Below are 26,898 nucleotides of genomic sequence, written 5' to 3'. Positions count from 1 at the left end.
CTCACCCTAAAGAATCTATTATATTTAACCTTCTTGATTCCTTTTATAAATTTAAATACCTCAATTAAATCACCCCTAAGCCTCCTCTCGCTTAGTCTTAATAGGTTAAGTAACTTGAGTCTTTCCTCATAGCTTTTATATTTCATGCCAGGAACTAATTTAGTTGCCCTTCTTTGAACCTTTTCTAAAGCTTCGGTATCTTCGGTACCTTAAACATGTTAAAATGGGACACTGCCATGGGAAGTGGCAGAGTCAGCTGTGTGTGAATACAACCATGATAATACACACTACTGATGAATCTCTTGAGTGTGTTACCTCCTTTGGGACACAGAGAAACCTGATGCATTTGGAAGCTTGTGTGATTCCAGATGCTTCCCTTGCGAACCACAGGTGATCTTATATCTTTCTACACAGACATACAAAATAACATTGCATTCCAGGTGCAAAAATATTCGGGCTCAGCTTGAGCTGACACAGAGTTTCAGGACTGCAGCTTCTGTACCGACAGGTTTTAATGCTACCGTTTTGGGGTGATAAGTGCTGGTTAAATAAATCATATATATAAAAACGACTCGTAACATGGAGTCTAGACACCGGTCTCCCCTTCCGCATGGCTGTTACACATTCCGAAAAATTATGACGTCACTCTAGTAGTCACTTACTTGATGACATTTCCTTGACCTTTGCATTGAAGCTCCTCCTCGACTCTTAAGGTCACAAATTCAGGTTCCCAGGTATATCAGGCATCCATCACTGCAGGTGATCAAAACTGCAGATGACCACATGCAAAAGTGTACACGCAAATAACGCAAATATCAAGTTTGCTTTGCAACCAGTTACATCTATTTATTATACAGCAGTACAAAAGTAATGACTATTCATGCATTTTCCTATTTGATGGCGGCCTTATCTGTGGAATTGAACATCATTATTATCAATAGTATTAACACAATCAGTCACAGTATTATTAATCAGTCAGAATATATTTGATATCGTTCTCTTAAAATATTTCTCTCAAAGCACTTCACAGATTGTATTCCATATAAACAACTGAGATTTCCTGCTTGAACAGTTAATACAATCATTTATGAACAGTACAGAGAAGTAATAGCTACATTATTAGTGCAAATTATAAATCTCAGGGACAAGCAAGACGAACAATGCTCGCAGCATTCATGGATTATACGTTATAATGATTCCCAAGGTCACAGGTGAGGAATGAGTTCTCATTTAGCTGTTTGATTTAATAACGGCAAAATAAATAAGAGACATCACAACATGTGGTGAGACTTCGGAACCTCTTTTTAGAGATTACAGCAATTTTTTAACTTTGTTACAGATTACAATACAATTGAAAGATTTACTGTGCATCACAATATATTTTCGAAATCATCCTGTCACATTTAGATGTTCAGAAATGTGTGTATGTATGCATATACTTTGATATAATAAATAACTACATATACTACAACTTCGATATCTCAGTGATGAGCCAAATTTATTTCAGACATTTCTGGTGATTAATGCAATCCGTGTGCATAGATGTGATATTCATAAAGACAGGGAGATCTTTTGGAAACCACCTGACGTGATTTCACCTTGTGAACTTCACAGCCTTCACAAATCGAATCGAATACCACGCACAGCGTATTGAATCACCTCTTCTAAAAAATCCCTCATGACTGAAATAAGTATTTAATAGGCCCATTTGATATCAAATTTTAGGAAGGAAACAATGAAAAGGTAAATTTAATAATTGTCACAACCACACTAGACTTGCCATACAGGCTGAAAAGCATAATTAAAACATCATCTGTAGAGACACACGTGATGAACGCACTTACGAAATGCCGCGCCACTTGCACTGACAGTCTTCAGACTCCCGCCGCAGTAAAATAAAATATTCTGAAGTAGCGATAATCTAAAGTAACAGGTTCATTGAGGTAGAAAACAGTCCAGACCTGCTTATGGATTGTGAATCTGAAAGGAAGGAGAAACAGAAAGAGCGCTTTGTTCTGGGATTAGAGTTTCACGGTGAGAGGAGCTGTCTGGCTAGCAAGCAGCCGAACTTTGTGTTTTTAAACAGCTGAGGCCGGCTTTGCTGGTGTTCGTTTCCAACGTCTGTGTGTGTGTGTGTGTGTGTGTGTGTGTGTGTGTGTGTAAGTGTGTAGCTGTGTAAGTGTGTGACAGAGAGAGAGAGAGAGAGTGAGAGAGAGTGAGAGAGAGAGTGAGAGAGAGAGAGAGAGAGAGAGGGAGAGAGAGAGAGAGAGAGAGAGCGAGAGAGAGAGAGAGAGAAAATGGTGGCTCCAGGGGTGATGGTCTGGCTGCGGAAGGGAAAATAAAAGTGTGTTTGGGAACATTAAAAATGCCAGTAAATTTGGGGTTTTGCTTAATATCCGAAAAACATATTTAGCTCTGACTTTTTGGTATTAAAATGAAGGAGACACCTGACGACTCCCTGTTGCAGTATCAGCCCTGAGCATTTCCGGCCGTGAGGTCAGGATTGTGCTGGTGGGGAAACCTGGAGCAGGGAGGAGGGCTTCGGGGAACACCATCCTGGGGAGGGAGGCGTTCAGAGTCGATTTTGTGGCTCATGTGCAACAGGCAGCCAAGACACTTCTGTGTTTGACAGCCAGTGAACATTGATGTCCCAACCTGACTGGCAATGAATGCACAGGTCACACTCAAAGTCACCCCCCACTGCTGATCTGAGGTCAGTGCTCATGCTGGGAGCAGATCCGCTGCTGCTACCTGCAAGATCGCTCCCTGATCTGAGGTCAGTGCTGCTGAGGTGAGTAGGGAGTGAGGATGTCAGGAGGATATTCTGTCTGATGGAGGGTGGGTTCACCTTAAACAAACAGAACGAATCCCATCATAACAGGCTTCCGGCCATAATCCCTGTATACACACACTCTCAGTCCTGATGCCAATTAAACAGGTATCAGTTTGCCCTACTGCCTGTTGTGTTATGTGAAAATTCTGTATCTGATCTGATCAAACATCTACATGAAGCAAAACAGAATTAGGACCATTGATTCTGGACCATTCACAAAAAATCCTCACAGAGCCAGAGTGAAGTTCCCAGTCATTTATTGCTTTATTGATCAGATTCAGTGATGAGCTGAGATCCCCAGGCTCCTATCCGGGAGGGGTGGAGAGGAGGGAGGACTGAGAGCTCCTGTCTGCTGTGGGAGAGAAAGAGACAGGACAAGCTGTCAGTACTGCTGCCCCTGAGACAATTTACATCATCACATCACACCATTCATATAGCGCTCACAGGTGGAAAGATATGGTTTACATGACCACAATAACAAATAATCATATCCAAAATTTCAGTATTATATAATACAAGTAATATATTATTCAGAAAGATTTTTGTACTCCAGGACAATTCAATTCAAACACCACAGTTTCCGTAACAAAGGGCAGATTTACAGTTTATGTTCAAGATTAAAAAATTACTGGATACAAATTCAGACACAACTTTCACTTTTTGGAGTTCAAACCATTTTATAACTGGACTGAATCATTAATTCGGTTTGGAAAATCTTCAATGCAATCAAAATTTCTGCCCTGAAGAGGAGTTTTCATAAAGAAAACATGCACAAAATCAGCAGTTAGACTGATGTTGTGAACGTGGGTGTGAATAATGCAGATATATCTGAGCTCACTACCTTTTGCTGAGGGTGTAGCTAAGGCTGCATGGCTGGGTTCATTGGAAGCTCTTTAGGAACTTTAAAAGTTCCTTTTTCTGCACACTTGGAGGTGAAAGAGATGCCAGCAGGTCTGGTAAACTTGTTGCCAGGAAATTCCTGCAGGACATCCACCCCTGGGTGTACAGATGCCCAGTACCAAGCTTGACCTCCGATGAGCAGGCCACCCCCTCCTCTCACGAAATCCAGCACCTCCTCAACCTGCTCGTCACTGTAGGCATTGCGGCAGAAGACCCCCACGGTTCCATCGTAGTTGGAGACGGTCTTGACCTTGAAGCCGCTCTTGGTCAGGTGATCAGCCAGGTGGGAGACTTTATGCACACCTACCCAGGCGTGAGTGTGGGGTTTGAGCCACTCAATGGCATTATCGATAAACTTTCCAAATGCTGGTGTCTCAGTGGATGCTTGGATGTACTCCTCATGAGCTGTGACAACCACCTTGCCCCGGCCGTAGCGGGAGGCAGCGAGGAGGACGTGCCCAGAGGGACTCACTACCAGGGCGATGGCGTTCTCACCAGACAGCTGCAGCTGGCAGGGCTGAGCCCCCTGTGTGAAGGAGAACTCTTCGATGCCCTTCATCAGGGCGTCATAGGCAGCGTAGTTTTCCATCCTGCTGGCTGGAGGAGGATCTGTGAGGGAGATCTGAGATGGTCTAAATTTAGTGCGCTGTCATTTTATGACCGTTCATTGTTATGGGATAAATTCATCTTATTACAAAATCATCACATTTAAACCCAAAATTCCATCTGTGCCCTCCCTGCTTCCCTGTCCTCACCTCCACACACCTGTCATATCATACCCCACACCTCATTAAGAATAACATAAGAACATGCACCTCAAAACTGAGGGTTAAAATTGCATTAGAATACCCTGATGAAATTAAATGATTCATAACTAATCCATTGTACTTACTGTAAAGGTCAGGAGTTCTTACAGTGGAGAAGTCCTGTCTTTCACTACGACAAGCACACAGCATTTATAGCCTGAAAGAGGCCACACCCATTCAGTAGGCCACACCCATTTTATACCACATGCTCAGTCAATCAGACACACCCACACTGTAAGACACTCCCATTTGATAGGTCAGATCCCTTCAGCAGGACACAGCTGTCCAATATGACATATCCAAACAGCAAGATGCACCCATTCTGTAGGTTAATGTCTATAGGTATGTATTACATTACATTACATTACTGCCATTTAGCAGACACTCATCCAGAGGAACTTTACAGGCTGCAGTTTTTATGTTTTTATACAGCTGGATATATACTTAGGTGATTCTCAGTTAAGCACCCAGTCCAAAGGTATAGCAGCAGTGCCCTAGCGGGGAATCGAACCAGTAACCTTTTGGTTATGAGTCCTGTTCCTTACCACTATACTACACTGCTGTATGTACAACCCTCACATAGTTTTATTCAAATTGCCTGTAGTAATTTATTACTGGAAAACTGTGTAAAGAAGAGTGATAGAGTGTCTCAAAAGGCCTTTTATCATTAGGCAAATAGAGTGTAACCCCTGTATTATTGGACACTGAGGCTCTTTACCATTAGGACATAAGGCTCTTTACCATTGGACACTGAGTGTGTAAGGCTCTTTACCACTGGGCACTGAAGAATAGGATAAATGAACATTTATGTGTCTGCATGGTGTAGTATGAAGGCTTAAAGACTGTCACTCAGTTTGGCTTTGCCATACCTGTTCCAGAGCTGCAAAAGCCACAACAAAGCAGGCCCAACAGTGTTCAGTGCCTGCATCAGAGTCTCTGTGAGTGCGCATTGTCATGACCTATCAGTGATTTCACTGCAATTATCATGCTAAAACAGACTGACCCACCTGCAATAAGGGCCATGAGTCTCAGACACTGAGTCCTGTGCTCTTAATGCAAAACGCAGCCTGAATATCAGATACTGACTTCAGTGATATTTCAGTTATCTAAAATGATACTGTTAGAAATTGTTTATTACATTACATTCATTTAACAGACGGTCTTACCCAGAGTGACTTCCAGTGCAAAAGAACAGAGGTGTACCCATTCAAGTAAAATGAGCAACAGTGTGAGACCAGGGGAACAACACTCCCAGATCGGTGAGTGTGAGCACAACACCGTTCACGCATCATCACAAATTAACCTGTGCAAACTGACTAGACAGCCTAGAAACTAAGGGAAGGCAAGTACACACACTACCCTACATCATAGTCATTAGATAAATAAGAGAATCTGAAACATATTGTGATACTACATTTAAAATAAACAGCAAGAAATATGAATAATACAAGTAGCAGGTGTTGGGGGGGGGGGGTAGTGAGGTGGAACTGAGGTGTAGCCTGAACATGTGGGTCTTTCTGCCACCTTCCATACAGATGTCACCCAGCTCTGTCTCTCGCTCCAACCTGATGACCCCCTGTCTCAGAACGGATCTCTGTCTGCCCTTCAGAAAACTCTCACCTTCAACTCAACCTGCTCTTCGTCATCCCAGCCAGACCATCCATTCAGCATGACATCACTGTACAGCTTGGCTCAACAACACTAAATCCATCCAGGATTGGACTGCAAGGGACCTGTGGGTAGTAATTGATGACCAGATAAACTTTAGTGACGAGATCATGCAGATTTGCACTGTACAACATCAGGAAAATCAGGCCCTACCTATCTGAGTATGCTGCGCAGCTCCTTGTCCAGGCTCTTGTCATCTCAGGACTGGACTACTGCAAAGCTGATACAGAACGCAGTGGCCTGAAGGCACAGCTCCTCTGTTCTCACCTGAACACCTGAAACACTCGCACCTAAAGCAATTTTTATGTCTTAAACTTTGTTTTCCATTACAAAATTGATTTAATGCACTTGTATCTCTAGCAGCTAGCTTGTACCTTGTTTGGCCAACTGTTGAAACTTGGTCATGCAGTGCTTGTAATATTGTCGACTCCTCATATGGCCTTTTGCTTGTGTTGTACTCTGCCTCACTTGTAAGTTGCATTGGATAAAAGCTTCTGCCAAATGAATAAATGTAAATGTAAATTTAAATGGGTCTTCACTCTGTGTCAGAAGATGGCCAGTGAATCCGCTATCCTGACCCCTGTGGGGAGTTCATTCCACCACTGAGGGACCAGCACAGACAGGGATTGTGTCTGAGAAAAGTGACCCTGTCATGATGGGACAGACAGATGTTCAAACTAGATCATTATAAATGATATATTGCGATATTAATTCAATATTTTTGAATGTTGAATATTCTTGAAACTTCAGATAAACACATCTAATGGCCTTGTACTGAAAGGAAATTCTTTCTCTGAAGTTCCCACATGAAGCCAAGGTTAATTTGCACATAACGCCTGTTTCATCAAATGAGTAATTTTCCTAAAATTGTACTGTGTTTTAAAGCAATGTAGTCCTGCTGCAGGCAACCCAGGTTTGAGAAATATTAAAAAAAATATATATACCCTCAGGCAGAAAATTCATACATCACAAAAGTCCTCAGGACAAAATGTTGTATTGTGAACAAAGTGTTCCCTTATGGAAATGAATCACCCTGTCAAGCACTCATCATACCGCTGACCACTGTTCCACTGCAGGATTAGCAGGACAGTAAGTCTTCGCCAGGTTTGCAATGAATTCCCAAGGTCTGCCAGCAGCGGGCAGACAGCAGTGTTGCTGAGTGAGTGCTCACAGCTGCGGGGACAGCCACAGTACAGATAGCCCCAGCAGATCAGTTCACATGATGCACATGTTTACACCAGGTAGCATTTAGCATCTTCTCATTTTATTTTTCATTTTAAAAACAAAGTGAATCTGGTTCAGTCTTGCAGATATTGATGTATTTTTAAGCCTGATGTGGGCTTGGGCTACATAACAGCTCTGAAACTGTCTTAGGACAATGCAGATACATTGTTAAGGCTGCAGGTGAAAGACAAAAACTTTGCTTTGTAAACTGTCTTCCCTGCAAGAAGAAGCTTTTTACCTGAGTTTCATTAGAATATGTGCACTGTCTGCAAATTAATTAAATGATCAGTAAATATATTGCAACAAATTAGTAACAAAACACATCGGTGGTCAAAATCAGTGTGGAGATGCCACAGAACACTGAGCAAAGCTATGACAAAATTAAAGAAATCTAATAAAAATAATTTGTGAATAATTTGACTTTACACTGTGTCTTGTCATTAAAGCTGAACACATGTCTTCAGACTACCTGGACTGACCTATATGTGTTTATATAGTGTATTCATGCCATGTTGAACATACATACCATGCTCAAGGACATGCAAAAGGAAAATTTTAATTTTGACTTTAGGCCAAAAACTGTCAAAGAGAGTCCTTTTAAATCCATGCAGGGCCTGTTCCATGGAAAAATGATGCATTTTCCTAAACTTGGTAAAACCTGTATTGCACTGTAATGCAATGCAATTGTGCTGCCGGAGAGCTTAATCTTGAATAACATAAAATATTTCCTTAGGCAGAAACGATTTTAACCATAAAGTTCCTTAGAAATAAATGGTATATATTTAAGAAAACATGCTATGATACTAATTTTTGCTCAGTCAAGTGCTAATCAAAATAGCATATAAATATATCATGCCATAGTTCCACTGCAGATTTAACAGAGAAATGCTCACCTGGTGTCTGATTGAACACCACAGACCGCTGCCCAGCAAAGAGACTGAGAATCTAACAGGGAGAACATATGTGAGACATGGAGACATACACTCCCTCTACAAGGAGGCTTTTAGGACTGTGATTCTCTCTGACCTGTAACAGTCTTAATATGAATATGTGCCTGCATTTTCTAAAAACACCTTTATGTTATGGAGGCATTAATTCAGTGGGAGCCTCAGCAGTATGTGAAATGAGCAGTAATGTCTGCAGTGTGTGTTCAGACCTCACCGCAGCAGAGTTACAGTGATATCATCTCTCCATCGTTAAGTGTGGAATCAGAACGGGTGCAATCAGATCTGGTCTTTACTGATCTGTTGTGAAGGCTTTGACTGGCCAGTGGTTAACGGCAGTTATGGTTAATGGAGTCCTGCTGGTCGGCTAGTTTGTCTGAACACATCGAGATTTTTAATCTCTCTGAAAAGACAGTTTATATCCACCAGCACTGTAATGCCAGGCCCTCACAGTCTGCAGGAATACACTCAGCTCTCCAAAACAGTAGGAAAGTGATTAATTTGTGAAAATAATTCATGGTTGATTCCTTTTGTTTTTGCTGTTTTTTTATATCAGATAAAGACATATGTAATTTCTACTGATGAGAAATCAGTTGTATTGATGTTTGTTTTTAAAGTAACCAAATCACTCTTTGATCCAATTAGAAATTAGATTAGTTAATTAACTAACCCCACCAACAACACACACACACACACACATCACAAACCCTCACCAAAACCCTCCTACTCTCTTCCTTTCTTCATCTTACCGTCTGATCTCATCTACATCAGCAACTAAACTTTAAAAAACTTTAAAAACTTAAAAAATAGATTAATTAATTAACTAAGCAAAAGAGTTAGGACCTGCCTCGATCACAAGGCATTTGAAAGGTCCATTCCTCCAGTGATGTATGAAAGCTATTGGCAGGCTTGTTGTAGAATCCTGTTGGCAAAAAGACCCATATTAAGTGTTTTAGTTGGGATAATTTAAATACATAGGTCATATTAATAAGTATCATCAGCAGGAATTCTCACAGTTGGAGTAATTACACCCCCAACTCAAATTGTGCATGTAGAGGCAATTTGTTGGATATTTCACAGCCAGGATAAAACACAGTTAATGCAACACTAAACATAACTGAAGTCAGCTGTGGTTGGTATTCAGTCCCTTTAGGACCAGTGAGTGTTACACGTGTCAACATTTTTAAGACTTCTTTTTAAAGTAAATTAAATTAAAAATACACATGAAGTGTTTAAAGCACAAAAATAATGATGAGATAATTATGATATGATTTGATTAACAGGAATAAAAAATGTCATGCAGGACCAGTCTTATCACCTTTATTGAAAATACATGTATGATATATATGTCATATTCCCTTCTCTGCCTTTCAGCTAAACACAGTGTAATGCTGTGTTCCATGCGACAGGCGTCTGAGGGAAATATTGCGTGCATATTCTGAGCACAGCACGCTTCACCCGCATGTAACAGGCAGAGGGGTTTTGGACATTTTGCATTTTGTCAAAGCAGAATGGGTCGCCGCATAAAAGAGGTTCGGTTTCTGTTTTGAATGTGTCAGGAGTTAGAAGGTAGCTGCATATCTTATCCAAATGATGGCCCTGGCCTCCGCTTGGCTGTGTTTTTAACACAGGGACCACGGGGCCACAGCTGGGTATATCCCCATGGCTCTGAGCTTTGCAGAAAAGAATAATCACAGAAAGCATCTCATCAGAAACCTGCTAGGAGCTTTTTCTAAGCACAGACCTTCATGTTCTAATGATGACACACTTACTGTACTTACTTATCTGTACAAATTAATATTTATGCATGTGAATGCTAGCTAATTGGCTTGATGATTTCACAGGTGTCGTTTGGCCTGCTAGCTTATCAACACTGTCACTACCATTATGTAAAATACAATTTTCAGTTAAATTTTATCAGAATGCAGCTACATTCCTAAATCAGCTAGCTATCAGAGCTTGTTCTGGTACCCTGTCACATGGAACTGAAAGCCCTTGGTGACAAACCAACTGCAAAAATGTGCTGTAACAACAACAATATTTAGTGATTGATGGAGCTGAAGGCAGTGTGAAAGGGGTGGTAAAGCTGGCTTAAAGATGGCTTATTCTGCAGTGTGAAAGGAGCTGGTTTAAAGATGGCTTATTCTGCAGTGTGAAAAGAGCTGGTTTAAAGATGGCTTATTCTGCAGTGTGAAAAGAGCTGGTTTAAAGATGGCTTATTGTGCAGTGTGAAAGGAGTTTGAGTTCCCCTGTACCTGCTGTGCATCAGGCTGTCTGAGTCTCAATTCCAGTCCACATTTTATTTTAAAGAGGACAAGTTGTATATTATCATGTATTTTAACATTGTCAATAAGTTTGACTATCATCACCAATGGTCAGATTCTCTGCATGCTGTCCTCTGTAAGGCACCTTTAGAGATTTAAAAGGGGCTCTGTAATGTGTTTGACGTGACAGGTGACTGTCTGAGGGAAATATCGCGTGCATGTCCTGACAGCCTGGTGGAACCAGCAGAGGGTTGGGGGCAGGTTTGGATTTTATCAAAGCAAAGGGAGTCTGCTTGAGGCGCTAGAGACGTTTGGTTTCTATTTGAATGTGAGCTGGAGGCTGGAGCAGTCTACCACACCTGGATGGAGATTTTTTTACAGTACAAACACGACATGAGCTGGTTACAGTATGTCATCAGTGCATAGTCACTGTAAGCAGTAGATGGCGGTGACCACTGGAGTGGCACTGTTTTGTTGTTGTGTGTTGTGACTAAGAGCCTTCACCTGTCCCCCAAAACAGCCGCAATGTCTATGGGGGGGTCAGACACCCTGTTCACTCACTGTCCTGAAGCTACAGACAGCCGACCAGCTGGAAGCTCTGGCATTGAGGACGTTCAGGGAGGCCGTCTGGAAGCTGCAGACGCTAACTGGTTGTGCAGTGAGCGTCTGCAAACTGTTGGGCTGGATGGAGCTCAGGGAGGCCAGAGCTTCTTCATTTCCTTTGGGGGAAGTCTTGTTAATTTAGGGGGGGGGGACAAGGAGAGAATATTAACGTTTCGTTTGAAAAGTAAAGGAACATTTCAGCTGAGTTAAACAAAAGGCCTCTCACTGAAACATGAAATCCACCTTGTGCAGCACTATTTAACACGAGAGAATGTGAAGAAAAAGCAACATTTCATATCAGGTATAATATTTTCCATTCATATGCTACGCTGTATATCTTTGGGATAGTAACATACCTGGTCTTGAAATCCTTGGTTTATCACCTTTCATTTAGACACAAATCCCCCTCTGTAAAGACTTAAGTAAATCTTAGACATCCACACCTCTTGTGGCCTGGATTTTAAATACACTGTGCATCAGTATTGCATTGAGGTGTATTGTTTCTGATGCAGCTACACAGACGCTTCTAATGAACAGAAACCAGTTTCAAGGCTGGTTTGGCTGAAAGGTGAAGTTTGATGATATTGTTTGACCTGCCATGCACAGACAGCTCATTTAGGACAGAAACACAGGGAAAGCACTGCTATGGATTCACAATAAGGTTTTTTGGGAGGGTATGACGTAGTGTGCAAGCTTTACACCAGAAGCCAGACTGAAATGGCAACTTCTGAGATGATTCCTGAAGATGCCCTAAAACACAGTCTGAAGTGGTGAGGCGTCACTGATCTGAAGGAGGCAATGAGCTCATTCCACCACTAGGGGGCAACAGAGAAATTTTTTAATAATGTTTGCTGTGAATGTGATGTGTAATGAAAAAGTGTAATGGTTATAATACTGAACTGCGTGAGATCACAGTTCCCAGAAGTGAGCTCAAGAAACAGTCGAATTGAGAATGTATTCATTACCAACAAGCTTTCCACAAAGGAACAGAGCTTCTTCAAAGAGAAATTGAGAGAGCTCAAAGGCCATCATGAAAAACCAGAAACATTCTATGCCTTCATGATCATGACTGAAAATTTCAGGTTTCAACATTAACCTGAGTGTGAAATTATTCTGATTAACCCCAGGTACAGGTAATCCCATATGGAATAAGTGTGAAAAGGCATAGTTTAGTCTGTGACTAAATACAATGTTCAAATCTGAGGTGGCGGCAGACAAAGGTGTCATTGGGAAGCAGCCATGATCCACAACATGAGCTTCGAAAGCACTGATGTCTTAGGCATCTTCATTAGGTAAGCACTTTGGGGCAGCAGGGAGCTGCAACATGTCCTGCTAGGTGCTCGCCTGTATCAGGATGCTTCAGGTTTGTAAGCCAGGTAAACTATGTGCATGAATATGAAGTATGTGTAGAACAGTGTCCTGAGGCCTGCTTCCACGTCGCCACCTGGCTGGCCTCACCTGCCCACTCAACGAGCATGTGTGCCAGAGAGGAGGAAACCTTCAAAAGGCCTCTCACACCATCTGTGACTAAGGCAGACAATGCTAAAGAAGACATGTCCCATGAGATCCACGGGAGTGGAAAAGGGCTGGGACTTCTTCCACCGAAATGTTGATGTGTTCCCAATGCAAGGCTACAGGAGACTCGGCATGTCCGAGCAGCCCTCAGTCCCCAGGCTTCCTCCTGGCTCAGGAACAGCGGCTGCTGTCCAGAGAGGCCCAGCCAGCTCCAGCAATGAAAAACAATTCACTCTGAAAACAATTACAAACATGCTCCTCCTGCTGCAAGAGCACTACAGATCAGCAGGCTTCTTCCCCTTTTCGTTACCATACGAGAGAGCTTTGAGTGCAAAGCTGCAAGAGGAAGAGCTCTTTACATCCTCAACATTGTTTCATGAAGAAACCTGTGAATCCAAAGTCCTGTCAGCACAGTGACTTCTAGAACCAGACTGACCCCAACACAGCTGTGTTTGGAAGCAATCTGTTGTGTGTCAGTGTGCACAACAAACCCAGAATGCTTATTTCAGGGGACTCGTGTGGACCCCTTCAGAGGAGCAATCAGACCGCAATGGGAGTGGTTATAAATATTAACTTACATGTGAGGAATAGTCAGAATGTAACAGGAGATCAAATTCATAAATGTCATTAAGTACTGTAAACATAGTGTATTTAATGTATGTTACTTGTTACTTGTTATCTTATACACTATACATGCTTTTGTATGTTGTATATAAAAATTATTTTCAAAATGGAAAGGTCATTAGGATTTAGGGAAATGTGCAACTGATTTGTGTCAGTATGAGAGTATAGAATTAATTGAATAGCAGAGACTATTTCAATAACAATTAAGTGGGTATTTTAATAAATAAATTAAGAAGGGTGTGTGTGACATTACAGTGATAGTATGTAAGTATTTTCGTTTTATGATATTCAGAATACGAGCTGAGTGCATATGCAGTGATTGTTTGTATATCCTAAAACAGAAAAATAAATGTGAAAAACAGAAATGTGTTGGTGAGTTACACCTGCAGGGCCTCACCTTTCCAATAACACAGATTAGAGCTTTCACTTGCAAGAATACCAGTAGCTCCCACATGTTGTGTGACAGATATTTAAATTAATGTTAACCAAATATTTTTTCTTTGCTTTGCAGACTCAGTTATGTTATGATGAAAATCATTTATAGATAGGATTGCAACTTATGATTTAAGGAATAAATTATGCTATGCAGGTTAAACAGACAGTGACAGAATGAACAATCAGTGCCATTTGCCATTTCCAAAAGCAATGAGCACCACAGAGATAACAGCCCAGTCCAAATCTGTCCCGCAGTGCTGATTCACTCACTCATACAGACTGAGGAAGCTCTGTGTCACTGCAGCCCAAATGCAGGCCTAAAGAGGTGAGGCGTCAGAGGGTGGGGACTGACTCCATTCTGATGGAGGCAATGAACTCATTCCACCACTAGGGGGCTGCAAATGGACCGAGAATTCAGTGAGTTTTGCTCTGAATTGTTTGCCTGCATCCCAGTCCTCATGTTTGCTCACTTGCCCTGAGCTCTTTGTCTCAAAGTGGCACAGAGTAATGGGGACAAGGGTGTTCCAGGCCTGAATAGGAGCTTTAACTTACCAGAACTTGCTTCCTTTGACCAAGTGCACATGCATGTGCCCTTCACATCAGTCAGATATCAGTCAGATATCCCACAATTCCTTTCCTCTGATACCTCAGGATATGCATGTATGTAAGAATTTTCAAGTGTGAGTTATGCTCAACTACAGGGAACTCCTGTTTAAAATGTTTTTAAAAATCACAAATTGTACCCCAAATTTATCTCAAATTGAATTCCAATATGTGAATGACAGTTTCTCACATTCCTTCAGAAAACAGTGGTTACAACAGCAATGACCTCTGGTGACCTTTAATTATATTAAAAAGACTAAGGAAAGATGACAAAAGAGTGTCCAAAATGTTTGTGTTAAGTATAGAGCTGCTCACTTACACCTCACCCAGTTGGATTAGGGCAGTCTGTGTGAAGTCTCTTGAAAAAGCAGCCATTAATAACAGGCTGACATCGCCACCTGGTGGCAGGAAGAGGACACACAGCATTATATAATCTCACATCTTCATTTGGGAGGAATCTCCCTTCTCTGTTCAGGAAAGCAAGCATGAAACAACAGGAATATCTGATCAACAGAAGCTTAAGGAGCTTGGTTGTCTAGTTATGAAAGTGGTCCGTATCTCTGCTCTGATAATTATATGAGTGGCTTTTGTTTTATTACCAGTTATTGGTGAATGTTTTTTGCAAGATGATTGGCTGCACATTTTAAAACTTCCAAACAAATAGCGCTTAAAAATATCCAGATATGCCTCACATCATACCAGTGTGCGTAATTGTTGAAAAAAAAGAAAACAATCAACCAATAAGTCAATTCATGACAAAAAATGACAGGAAGGATAATATTTTAAAGTAACTTTATCAGTTTACGCATACTTAGGATATGTAAAGGTGGAAGTTTTCAGTATCTTTCTGTGATGTTGCATCATGAGTAGCCTACTTCTTTAAATACCAACATATCAAAGGTCTGTCTGAAGTGGATGCACATACAGCAGCATATCCCTTAGCCCAGCCAACCGTGAACACCAACATGCTGTTTCAAAGCTAGCATTAGGCTGGCTGTCAAGGTGTTTTACCTGTTACCTGTTTCGGAGACAGGACCTGCCTTCTTACCTTTGTAATATATTCCAGTCAGTAACTCCTGGTTCCTCTTGTCTTTAACAGTGCATGTTACAAACTCGCTAGTCAGTCAGAAACCTGAAAGTCAGGACTGGTGCTTGTGTCACTCAGCATGTATCACCTAGTGGCAGATTGGTGTATTGCAGCTTACCCCTTCACATTCCTTATGAAGGGTGCTGGGTGTGTGCGTAACTCCTGCCTGTGAAGGTGTGGGTGATTACGTGTCTAATGGGTAGAAGCTAAAGACCCAGCAGGTGGATAGAATGGTGGTCTAACCTCTGTGGCACTTGATCTAGACAGGGGTTCAGAGTGAGCAGTGACTTCGACTGTTAGTCATTGTGATTCCTACCTGTGACACATTCAAGAAGCACAGTGCAGAGGCTGGTGTCTGATTTCTCAGTTAACGCTCTGAATTTGTTCATTAAAATCCTGTTTTTTCAGGGTTCTTTGGGAAGGGTAGGGGCTGATTGTCAGGGTTGCTTTCCTCTTGTTGTGTTGTCATCTGTGTATTTATGATATTAGCTACACATTCACAACAAGTTGGCATGCCATGAAAATAAAGCATGTGTAGAATATGAAATAACTTGAATAATAAAATGACTGAAGTCATGTGAGTAAATTGCTTTTTTCAGGACCCCACTTCTGGCTAAATGAGGGCAGAGCCACAAAATAGTCACTGCACTTTAGGACCAGCTCTCAGCTTCAACTATACACTGTTGACAGAGAGACCATTAATATAGCAGCACTATTCATCGGGTCTACCAGATGGGCGGCTACAGGGTGAGGCTACATACATGTAACCTGCTGAGACGATTCGGTAATAAAGACAAGCTGTCATGCAGTCCAGGGTTGATATTTATGATGCATTAACAAAACACCCTTTTATTTGTGAAAATTTTATAGATTATATGAAAACATGTTGCCAAGCTGAAAGTAACATTTATTGATATGATTACACCTGCCACTGCAACTTACATTTCTGCTAAAATTAAATTTATTATGATTATTAAGATTATTATGACTGTTAGCACAGATATGCACTTTGTTAGATATTTCAGTGGTAAATTCAGATTAACTCAAATGTTCAAGATTGTTGAATCATATTTGATAATATGCTTGAACAATAGACTCATAATAAAGGATAAAATTAAAGTCAAAGCATGTTAAAGCTGAAAGCTTGTAAAATGCTGCTGCCTGGACACAGCTGGTCTTACAGCAGGGCAGCGTGTCTCCAGACGGGCAGCTATGGATAATGCAAACTTTTCAAGCACTAAAGAATCTAATCACATGATGAGTCACATTCAGGCAGGCCTGCAGAACCCAGGGAGGGAGGCGGAGCTTCTTCCTGTTCAGCCATTCTCTGCAGGACGTCTCAAATTTCACTTCCTCTCAGCCAATCACCTCAGTCATCGTCACACTATGAAGAAGACAAAAAACATTGTCCATGTGTGAGTTTAACTGCTCATTCTGCTTAGTGGTCTCTTAAATGCATGTGTACCTCTTCAATTGTGTTCAGCCGTAAGGGAAAAATGTAACCGTTTGTCTATATCTGGGTGAAATGTACATTACCTTTCTGAGGAGTTCTGCGACTTGGATCCTGTGTGGGTCATCTTGTTTGTCGTAGCCTTTTTTTTGGATCCAGGTATAAATTACGTGATAGTCCTTTTGTGTCACCACATTTTTCCCCTGAAGGAGTTTAAACCATGTGTTTAACATGTCTGTAGACTGCTGCTGAAAAGTGCCACTGTATGTTGTCAACCTGGTTTGGCTGACTGGGCTGGTCTGAAAATGGTTGAAGTTTTTGTTACTATGCAGCATAAATCTGGGCAGTGCACCCATGAATGTTAGCTTGAAGGTGGCCACAACATCATTGTTACTTATGGCTTTTGCCAACAGCTCCCTGAATGCTGGAGATTTTGTGCCGAGGAGTTCATGATGCACTTCTTTTGGTGCATAAACAGCTGGGAATTCAGCACCATGATTTTTCTTTACTTGTGCTGCCAGGTTGTCAATTGAATTGAATGGTGTCCCTCCTGCTTCCAGCATGGCTTTAGCTAGTTTACTATTCTGGTTCAATGTTTTAGCCAGCATTATACTGTTAACTGGCGGTGTGTGATCTGCATTGATGAACTGTCCTGGTCCTTTGTTATGCATGTCCTTCCTCAGTTTTTTGTAGATATCAACTCTGCCAACTTCTCTCTTTATTACTTCCTTTGTTTCTTTGATGTGCTTCATGGGTCCAGCTCCCTCTGCCATAAACCAGTGGCCTCCACTGATTTCCTCGGTCCACTCTTTGCGTTTGATGAAAGGCTCCCATTGGTCAGGGTGTCTGAGAAGGACGTCGGCCTCCAGATGTCGTAGCTGTTGTGCTGTGGAAGCGACCTCTTCTTCAGGGGCTCCTGGTTTCATGCCCCGTGCCAAAGCATCAAACACACAGCTCTTGCCTTCGCTATGTACTCTCACTGTTTGGTTGTCGATGCGCACATCGTAATGGCTGTCTGGGTGCTGAGCACTCCTGGGTCTGTAGATCAGCTCCACAGTTTGGGTGGCAGCTTTAGAGGTGGGCTCCACCTCCTGCATCTTGGTAAGCTTGCCATGACTGTCCTGTGTTAAGATGACAACCTTAGTGCCAGTGGTTTCTGACAGGACTCTGATATCGAGAATGCTGCCCGATGTCTCTCTGTTCTTGATCCTTTCAGCATGTGACTGTGACTGTGTATGCACATCTCTTGCAAGCTTCCTTTCAGATTTCAAGCCTGCTGGCATGTGGGCAATGTATCTGCTGTTCTGACCAGCTCTGAGTTTTTCCTCTGTTCTATCGCTCTTTAAACCTTTCCTTACATAATCCCCAATGAAGCCATTGATGTGGTCCTGGGCAAGAGAAATGTGACTGGAGAACTTCTGGTGGAACGTTTCAACCAAAGCATCTGCTAGTAAAGCAGCGATGCTATCAGCTAATTCCTGCTTGAATGTTTTCAGCATCTCAGTGTCTGAAGCAGACAGCTCACTGGCTTTCACTTTCTCATATGAACCTTGTTCATCTTTAGATTTAAGCTTTAAATCATCCAGGGATTCACAAAGTTTTGTGAAGAATTTTCCAGAGAGAGTGGTCACTGCAATGGTGGCGTCAAGTCCCAGTATTGCCATGTGGGTCACTTTGATTGCAGTCAGAATTCCCTTAGCTGTACCTTCAGTCTCTCCTTTGGCTTTGTCAATAATACTGGAGATGGACGAGGACAGCTTGTTCTGCCAGCTGAGGTCTGCACAGAGTGGCTGTAATGCACCTTTGCTTAAGTCCTTGAAAATGGTCAGTAATTTGTCTTTTCTGTCCTTATTCTTCATAAGCTCACAAAACTGGTCTTTATCTTCAAGGTGTGAGAGTATAATGGAGTCTACTAACCCCCCCAGGGGCTCCTTTGCCATGTTGGATTTCACTTCATTCATGGCTGTCTTACTGACTTCATTTTTAATAGCCTCTAGAATTTCTGAAATTGCCATCTCCTCCAGGTAACCAAGTCCATAGCTTAAGGTTTTCTCCACCATTTGTTTAGCTGTGTGTTTTACTACATTCTTCATGTTTGTCTTCATAACATCATTAATGCCATTTTTAGCCTGACTTGAGAGAAACTTAGGCATTGATTTCAGCTGTTTGCCCAGTCCTTTCAATAGCGCTTTACAAGCCTTGAAGCCCTTGGCAATCAGCTTTCCAACTCCAAACCCAATGACAGAGATACCAATGGAAATGGCCTTACCTATAGCCCAGGATGTCCAGCTGAATACTCCTGTTACCATGGACTCTATGCCAGAGATGCAGTCTGATATTCCCTCAGTGATGAGCCCCATGCCAACTTGTACTAGTGCACCACATGTGAATACAGCAAGCAGTGCTCCTGCTACAATCTGTGCCAATCCCAGAAACAAGACTGCCAGTGCTCCCCATTGAAAACGTGGCTCCTCCTTCACAGAAAAGATATACTTTAGACCTTGGTCATAGAGATTATAGGATTCCACCTGCATGTCTTTTTGACAGTTTGACACCAGTGTGAAAACGGGAGCTTTCTCAGCTATTGCATCTCTGTCATTTTCTTTAATTTCCTTCAGTTTCTGCAAGGCCTCACTGATGTTTTTATCAAGACAACCAAGCATGTTGCACTTGCTGATTAGCTGTTGTTCAAGGCTGGTTGTATTGGCCTTGCCAGATTCAATGCCAGACATTTTCACAAATTGCAGACACAGAGTGTATTGCTCTCCTATATACTTCAGAGACTCTTGTGCCTTCCTCAGATCTTCACTGGCCTTTGTGATGTAATTTTCTGCTTGTTTTTGTATGGTACAGTAGGCATGATTGTAAAAAGCTATGGCGGCCCAACTTTTATCTTGGTACATAGCTTTTTCAAACAGTTTGGCACTGACCTCCCATTCTTTCTCAATCAGTGCAATATTCCCAAACTTGATGTAGTGATAAAAGCAAGATGAGGGGGAATTCTGACTCTGAGACTCACTTTTTGCTTTTGATATATCCGTTTCCAGGCTCTTTAGCAATTTCTCTCGCTTCAGTTGGTCTATTTCTTCTGATTTTGTTTGCAGCCAAATCCCCCAGAACTCATTCATAACTGCAACAACAGCTCTTTGTTCATCAATATCTGTGTTTTTGTAAATGTCTCTGAGAGTTTTGCAGTACTCTGAAAAGAGTTCCTCCCTCAGTTTCATCTCAGCCATGTCATTCATCATGTTCTCCACCTTTTCTACTGCGAGTTTGTCCCTTTTTTCCTTGGCTTCCTCCAAAGTAGACAATAATCTGTAAGATTCCTGCAGATGTTCAGTGCACATGATTACCTGCGCTGATCCAGGCTTACCTTTACGTGCAGTTCGGCCAAAAGCCTGAAGTTCCACCCTTGTGTTTTCGGAAAGGAATGAGAGAACCACGAACAAACCGCCATTGTTATTTACCTCTTTGGAGACTTTTATGTCTGTGCCACGGCCAGCAAGGTTTGTAGCAACAATAACATCACCGGGATGGAGTTCTTCACCTATTTTGCTCAAACTGTCCTTGTCGCTGCGTGAGTAGAGAATGATCCCAGGGATGCTGCTCTTCAGCTCTTTACAGATGCCCTCAGCCTTGTTGATAGTTTCACAGATCACCAGAGCTGCTCTCCCATTTCTGTATGAAGTGGAGGAAATTTCAGCCATGACAACACGTTTTATTTCTGATTTCCACTCTTCACTTGAGGTCTTTAGTGTACCTTTGACCTCAAACAACTTTTTCCTGTTGAATGATGGCATTTTGCAAGCAGAGAGGGTTGGATACAGATCCTGCAAAAACCGCATGTCTATTGTGCTCCCAAGTGTCCCCGTCGTTCCATATATTTTCCCCTGGTACTGTTCGAAGAAGGAGACGTTGGAAATGTAGTTAGTCACTGTTGAAATTGTGCTCATCTTGATTTGATGCTTTATCTCTAGGAACTGCTGCAGACCATCCCCCCATTTCTTGTTCAGTTCCACAATGCCAGTTGATTTGAAGTCAACAGGACAGATGGAGGAAGGGGTCACGACATATTCCCGACCCTCCTTCAGTGACATGGCTAGGAAGGCATTCTGAACCCATGCTGACACTTTGTTCTCCACCAGATTTCTCAGGAATCCAGGGATGCTGATTTTTCTGTCATCATTTTCACAGGGAGTGAACTGCAGCTTCTCCTTGATGCATTCTGCAATGGGGTTGATAAGAATTTCTTCTGAATCATAGAGGGGACAACACAAGCCGTCCTCCAAAACAAGGAATGTAAGGTCTTGAATGTTCTGGCGATTACTCAGGCTGGGCTTTCTAAGACTAAGCAATCCATCTTTGTCCAAAGTGTAAACACAAAATCCATAGTGGACATATTGCTCCATTTCATGAAAAAAATCAATCAGAGCATCCTGACTTACTGTCTTTAGTTTCTGAAGAATTTTATCTTTTTCACTACTGTAGATTTCCTCTGCAAATCCTTTGTGGACAATATTGCATTCCTCTGCAATTAGTAAAATGTCCATCGGGTCATTAATGTCAGTGTCCTCAGTGTCAATTGAGTCATAAATGGCCTTAAAGAATGAAGCAGGGGGACCTCGTACAAATGTCTGTATTCCTGTGGACAGTAACCCGTACTGGTTGACATGACCCCAGATCATAGCAAGAATAACGTTGAGGTGCTGCATGGAGACCATGTTGCTGGACAGGTAGGTCAGCTGTACTCCCTGGTCCAGCAGCAGGGAGTCCACCTCATCGATTATGATGCACTGATAGCCTCGATCGGGCCTGACGTCCTTCATCTCAAACGTCTGGCGAAGGTGGTCGGCAGCGAAGGTCTCGACAGTTCCATAAACCACATGCTTTTGGTAACATTCCTTGCGCTTAGTATCATTGGTTTTGTCTGTGTTTGTATCCACTGTGATGCCAAAGTAGTTGTAGAAGTTGGCCCATTCCTTTACATCCCTTTGACACAACACAGAAGAGGTGGACACCACATCTACTTTCTCCCCCCTAAGGGCACGCAACACTGCGAACATTGCAATGACACAAGATTTCCCTTCACCAGTGCCCATCTCCAGCAGCTTTCCTGTGCCAGACAGAGCTAAGAGGCACCAGCTTATCATCTGAGTGTCTCTGGGCCACCATTTCTTTTCTGCTTTGTATGTATGTACAGCATTGCATAGAACTGCTAAGATCTCCTGTAAGTCTTCTGTTTCCAAGCTGTGGCTTAGACTCTGAATTCTTTGTACATCTGTGAAGTTTTCAATTCCTCCCCCAGCAATCAGGTCTTTGACGTGTTTTACGGCACTGTATGATTTCTCCAGTGTTTGTTTGTCAATGTCTTTCATCTCACTTATTTCCTGGAAAAGAGTGTCAATACTTTTTTCTTTCTCTTCTCTGAAGTTCTTTTCCAAATGAAAAATCAAATTTTGAGCTCCAGAAGACTTTGAGAGCTGAAGTAAAGATTGATCGTTCTCATCTTTCCACTTTGAGGACACTTGATACATGGTCAACAAATGTAAAATCTTCATGATGGACTTGTGGCCTTCGTCATGATGGCAGTCACTCAGTGCTTCCAGGAGCTGCAAAGCTTCTGCTGGTGTCCAAAGGCTCTGCGCCACAAGATTTGAAACCATCTGGAAAAGTTCTGAAGTGTCTGCTGCAGCTTGAGATTGTGCAGCAAAGGCAAATAGGATGTCAAAGCACCATTCTTCCAGAAGAGATGCTCTGCTTTTCTCTGTTTCCATTTCCCTAGTGACCGCTTTCAGTAAAGTCTCAAAAAATTGAAGGACAAAGGCCTCTTGTGAGGGCAATTCTTTTCCTGTAAGTTTTTGTAATATGGTCACAATCTTATCACTGTTTGTATCTTTGATCATACAGTTGTGGAGTACCTGAAAAAGTGCCCTAAAAAATCTGTGCCTTAGTTCCATTTTCTGACTGAAAACCCTACCCATGAGGCATTGCAAGTCCTCTGCAGCACCCTTCAAGGCATCACTGTTCTCCAGCCTGGAAAGTTTCAGGTTCTGGCCAGTGGTGAGGCATTTTCCTTCAATGATAAACCCACGACTAAGCTGAGGGCATCCTGCTTCCATTACTTCTAATTTGTATTGAAGGTGGTCTGTGACAAAGTCAACTATGGTACCATACACAATGTCTGCTTTATAGACCTCTGTATATGATGCATTAGAGGGCTTCTTGTTTGTGACATATGAAATCCCCAAGTTACTGTAGAAGTCAGACCACTCTTTCATTTGCTCCTCAGAGTCAATGTCAGGACTCAGCACAATGTCCACTTGGTTACCCAGGCAGACTTGCAAGGCTGCAAACATGGCTGTCACGCATGGATCTTCCTCAAAGCCGACCAGTTCTAGCGGTGTGCTCTTCTCAGTCAGCACCAGAGCACACCAGCGCAGCATCTGGGTCACTGTTGGCCACCAGCCTTTTGTGTCAAAAACAGCTTTGCAGAGCTGAGAGAGGATTTCTCGAAGGCTGTCCACGTCCAAGCTTGCATTTTTAAAGTAATCTTTTCTAAATGGTGGAACATTGGGGGTATTTTCTTTATACTGCAGGATATCTGAGATGATGCATTGTATTTTATCAACCACAGGGGGCTCCAAATTGTTGCATTTCCTTAATTCAGCCAGAGCTGCACTGAGACTGCTCTCATCTTGGCTTCTGAGGGTATTTTGGAAAACCTGGTGGAAGTTTTCAGGGCCAGCAAAGTCAAGAGTTTGGATCAGGGAACGTCCAGAGTCATCCGTCCATGTGGGAGGTATGTCATACACATGTACCAAAGTAAGGACTTTAGTTATTGAAGCATCCTCTGCATATTTCTTAGACAGCACTTTGAAGACATTCATTGCCTCTGCTGGAGTCCACTGGTTCATTTGCACAAGTTTGAGCAGAATTTCAGTGGATTCTGAGTGGGCTTCCTCATTCTTTACCTGAACAAGTGTAGATAAAAGGAGCTTAAAGCAATGGATTTCTACCTTTAAAACGAAGATAGAAGCTGTTTTGACGACACTCTCCAGAGATGATGTGAGCGTACCGAGAAATTCAAGAGCAAAGAGTTTCTCAGCTGGAAGCTCATCTTCTGACCATTTCTTTGCTATGTAGACCACATCACTGCTCGAGGTTTCATCACTGGTGAAAAAGTGCACAAGGGTCAAATACAGGGCTTGTGTCAGCAGAAAGCTCTCATAAACATTATTTGCTGATTGGCTGATCATCTCCACCAAGGACTGCACACGATTGGACATGCTGTCCAGTGATGCTCCATCAGAAATCTCCAGAGAAAGGACACACAGCTCAGTAATGACTACCTGAGCATGCTGTAATGTACTGAGGGAGGGAAGAGCATCTATCCATTCATCAAACAGAAGGGTTTCCAGGACTGACAGTATCTTCCCCACCTGACTGGCTGTCAGCTGATTGAGGCTAAGGTTTGAAACGGAGATGCTGCACTTTGATGAGAGGATTTCCAGAAGTTCATCACTGCCATGTCCACATTCATCTGGTTCCACAAAATCGTCCAAATGTATTTTAAAAACATCACGCTTTGTCTGCCGTTCTTCTGTGATCTTACTGATCAGCTGTTGTTGTATCTCATTAATTTTTTGAGCGTTTTGATGGGATTCTTGAAGCTTTTGATTCAGTGCTTCCTGTCTCTTCTCTTCGGCTGCTCTCCTTGCTGCTTCCTCTTCTCTCCTCTTTCTCTCTTGCTCTCTCCTTTCTTCTTCTCTCCTTTCTTGCTCTCTCCTTTCTTCTTCTTGTCTCTTTCTCTCTTGCTCTCTCCACTCTTGCTCCCGCCTCTCTTCTTCTCTCCTCTTTCTCTCTTCCTCTCTCCTCTTCTTTTCTAATGCCTCTTGATCCCTGATTGGCTTATAAAAGCAATATTCACACTCGTATGCATTGTCATGGCCAACTTCCCTGTAGTATTCACCCCCATTGTACTTGTACACGAACCGACCGTGGATATGGCATTGAACAAAATCATCAAAACTTCGGCATGGAGGCAGGACTTTATTACACTTCCAACACCTCAAACTGTCACCCATATGGCACTCTGACGGCTGGTTCCCCATTTTCAATGGAATCTTCAGCAGCTAAATGATGTCTTCCTTTTGCTTCATGTGGGTCTATGAAATATCAGAATTGTCATCATCATTTAAATGTTTTATGAACTTGCCAATGGTAAGTTTCAGTAAAATATTCAAATTAAGTTGTAATTTAATCTTAGCAATAGCAATACAGAATCACTGTTTTGCTTACAAAAATAAACTGTATTCAAAAACACCCCTGTGTTCCCTGAGAGATCAAAACTGCCACAGTCAGTCAGTTGGTCTGTCAGTTATCTCATTATGTCTGTATGTGCACCACTGTGTCCTGCAAGCAGTTTTTTCGTATTATATTATACAGTACTTTCATGCCATCATTTCAGAAAGGAGGGAGCATATCAATTGAAACATCCATTTAACAGTAACATTCACTTAAATTTAAGCAGATGGCTAGCTTCACTTAAACTGACACCAGATGGCTACATTGAATACAATGTATAGACATGTGTACACTGAAGACCAGAACAGGACTATTGTACGGATACCGCTGCACAGGGCACAGTGCCATACCGCTGCACAGTGCCGTACCGCTGCACAGTGCCGTATCGCTGCACAGGGCACAGTGCCATACCGCTGCACAGTGCCGTACCGCTGCACAGGGCACAGTGCCATACCGCTGCACAGTGCCGTACCGCTGCACAGGGCACAGTGTGATACCGCTGCACAGTGCCGTACCGCCGCACAGTGCCGTACCGCTGCACAGGGCACAGTGCCATGATAGAGCTGGTGCAATTGTCCTTCAACAGTAGGAAAGTTTTCTGGCCCGCTTAACTAGCTGCATGCCTGGAGCACTAGCTAACTGGATCACACCATGCAGTACAAAAAGTTACAGCCCCCCGCAATCAGTGTCCAAGGTCTTCTAACATTTTCTGTGGAGGTTGCTAAGGCCTTCACAAAATTCCATTTTAAATTTACCATTTCATATAAAGAATTCTGTCAAATATAATAATTCCTGAATTTTCTTATTTTTGTAATTTTGTATAGCTATTTATGAAATAAAGTTTCTCTCCTGCTTCCTCTGAATTACAGACTGTAGCAGCATCTGACGTTTAGTTAAATGCAAACCAAAAGTTTCCACTTGGTTTCCAGGTTCACAGTATTTTTTACCTCTTGGCAGATTTCGCCAACGCTGGTAAAACTGGAGTACATGAAAAGGATGCCTCTTTCTGAGGGAGGTGCAGTGATCTGTTCATTAAGGCCAGCACACAGACTGGCTTCTCCAGCTGTATCCCCATGTATAGAGAACACTCAGGCCCGCCTTATATATACCAAAGTTTGGACACACTGTTTATTTTTTACCATTATCCCCACATTAGAATTATAGTTAAGGCATTGGAACTACAAAACAACACAAATGGAATTATGCAGTGACCAAAAAAGTGTTATAACCAAATCCATATCCTGTATTTCAGATTCTTCAAAATATCCAAAACATCTTTTAAAGTTAAAAAAAAATGGAAAGAAATTCATACATAGGCATAAACTTGATGATTTCTATTTATATTTAAGCATGTCTTTAGATCAAAATGTCTTTGAATGCACATTCCCCATTTTCTTAATCAGGTGTGTCCAAACTTTTCACTGGTACTGTATGTATGTATTATGTATATACATAATGGATAGATAGATGGAGAGATGTTATTCATGGACTGAAAAATACAACAGACATCTGATCCTGATTTTCCACATCTTCCTGTTATCTACTTTAAATCATATATTTGAAACATGATTTATCCGTAACTGCAAAAGAATAGAGGTTTTAGGACCATTTAAATATTGCTGCACTGAGAATTTACAC

The 26,898-nt window shown here is 42.1% G+C and overlaps 1 protein-coding gene across 1 annotated transcript in view; it reads right to left on the bottom strand.

Annotated features, from left to right (window-relative positions):
- Positions 1 to 26,898, bottom strand: part of LOC118769548 (GTPase IMAP family member 8-like) — a 64,172-nt gene that overhangs the window by 4,504 nt on the left and 32,770 nt on the right. Inside the window, exon 5 of the mRNA XM_036516678.1 lies at positions 24,793 to 24,828. Coding sequence (XP_036372571.1) covers positions 24,793 to 24,828 — 36 coding nt within the window. The remainder of the gene's footprint in view (positions 1 to 24,792; positions 24,829 to 26,898) is intronic.

The sequence above is a fragment of the Megalops cyprinoides genome, chromosome 22 (genome assembly GCF_013368585.1).
Source record: "Megalops cyprinoides isolate fMegCyp1 chromosome 22, fMegCyp1.pri, whole genome shotgun sequence".
NCBI classification, from domain to species: domain Eukaryota; kingdom Metazoa; phylum Chordata; class Actinopteri; order Elopiformes; family Megalopidae; genus Megalops; species Megalops cyprinoides.
The sequence above is the reverse complement of the archived record's forward strand: the minus strand, read 5'-3'. Positions and strand labels throughout refer to the sequence as shown.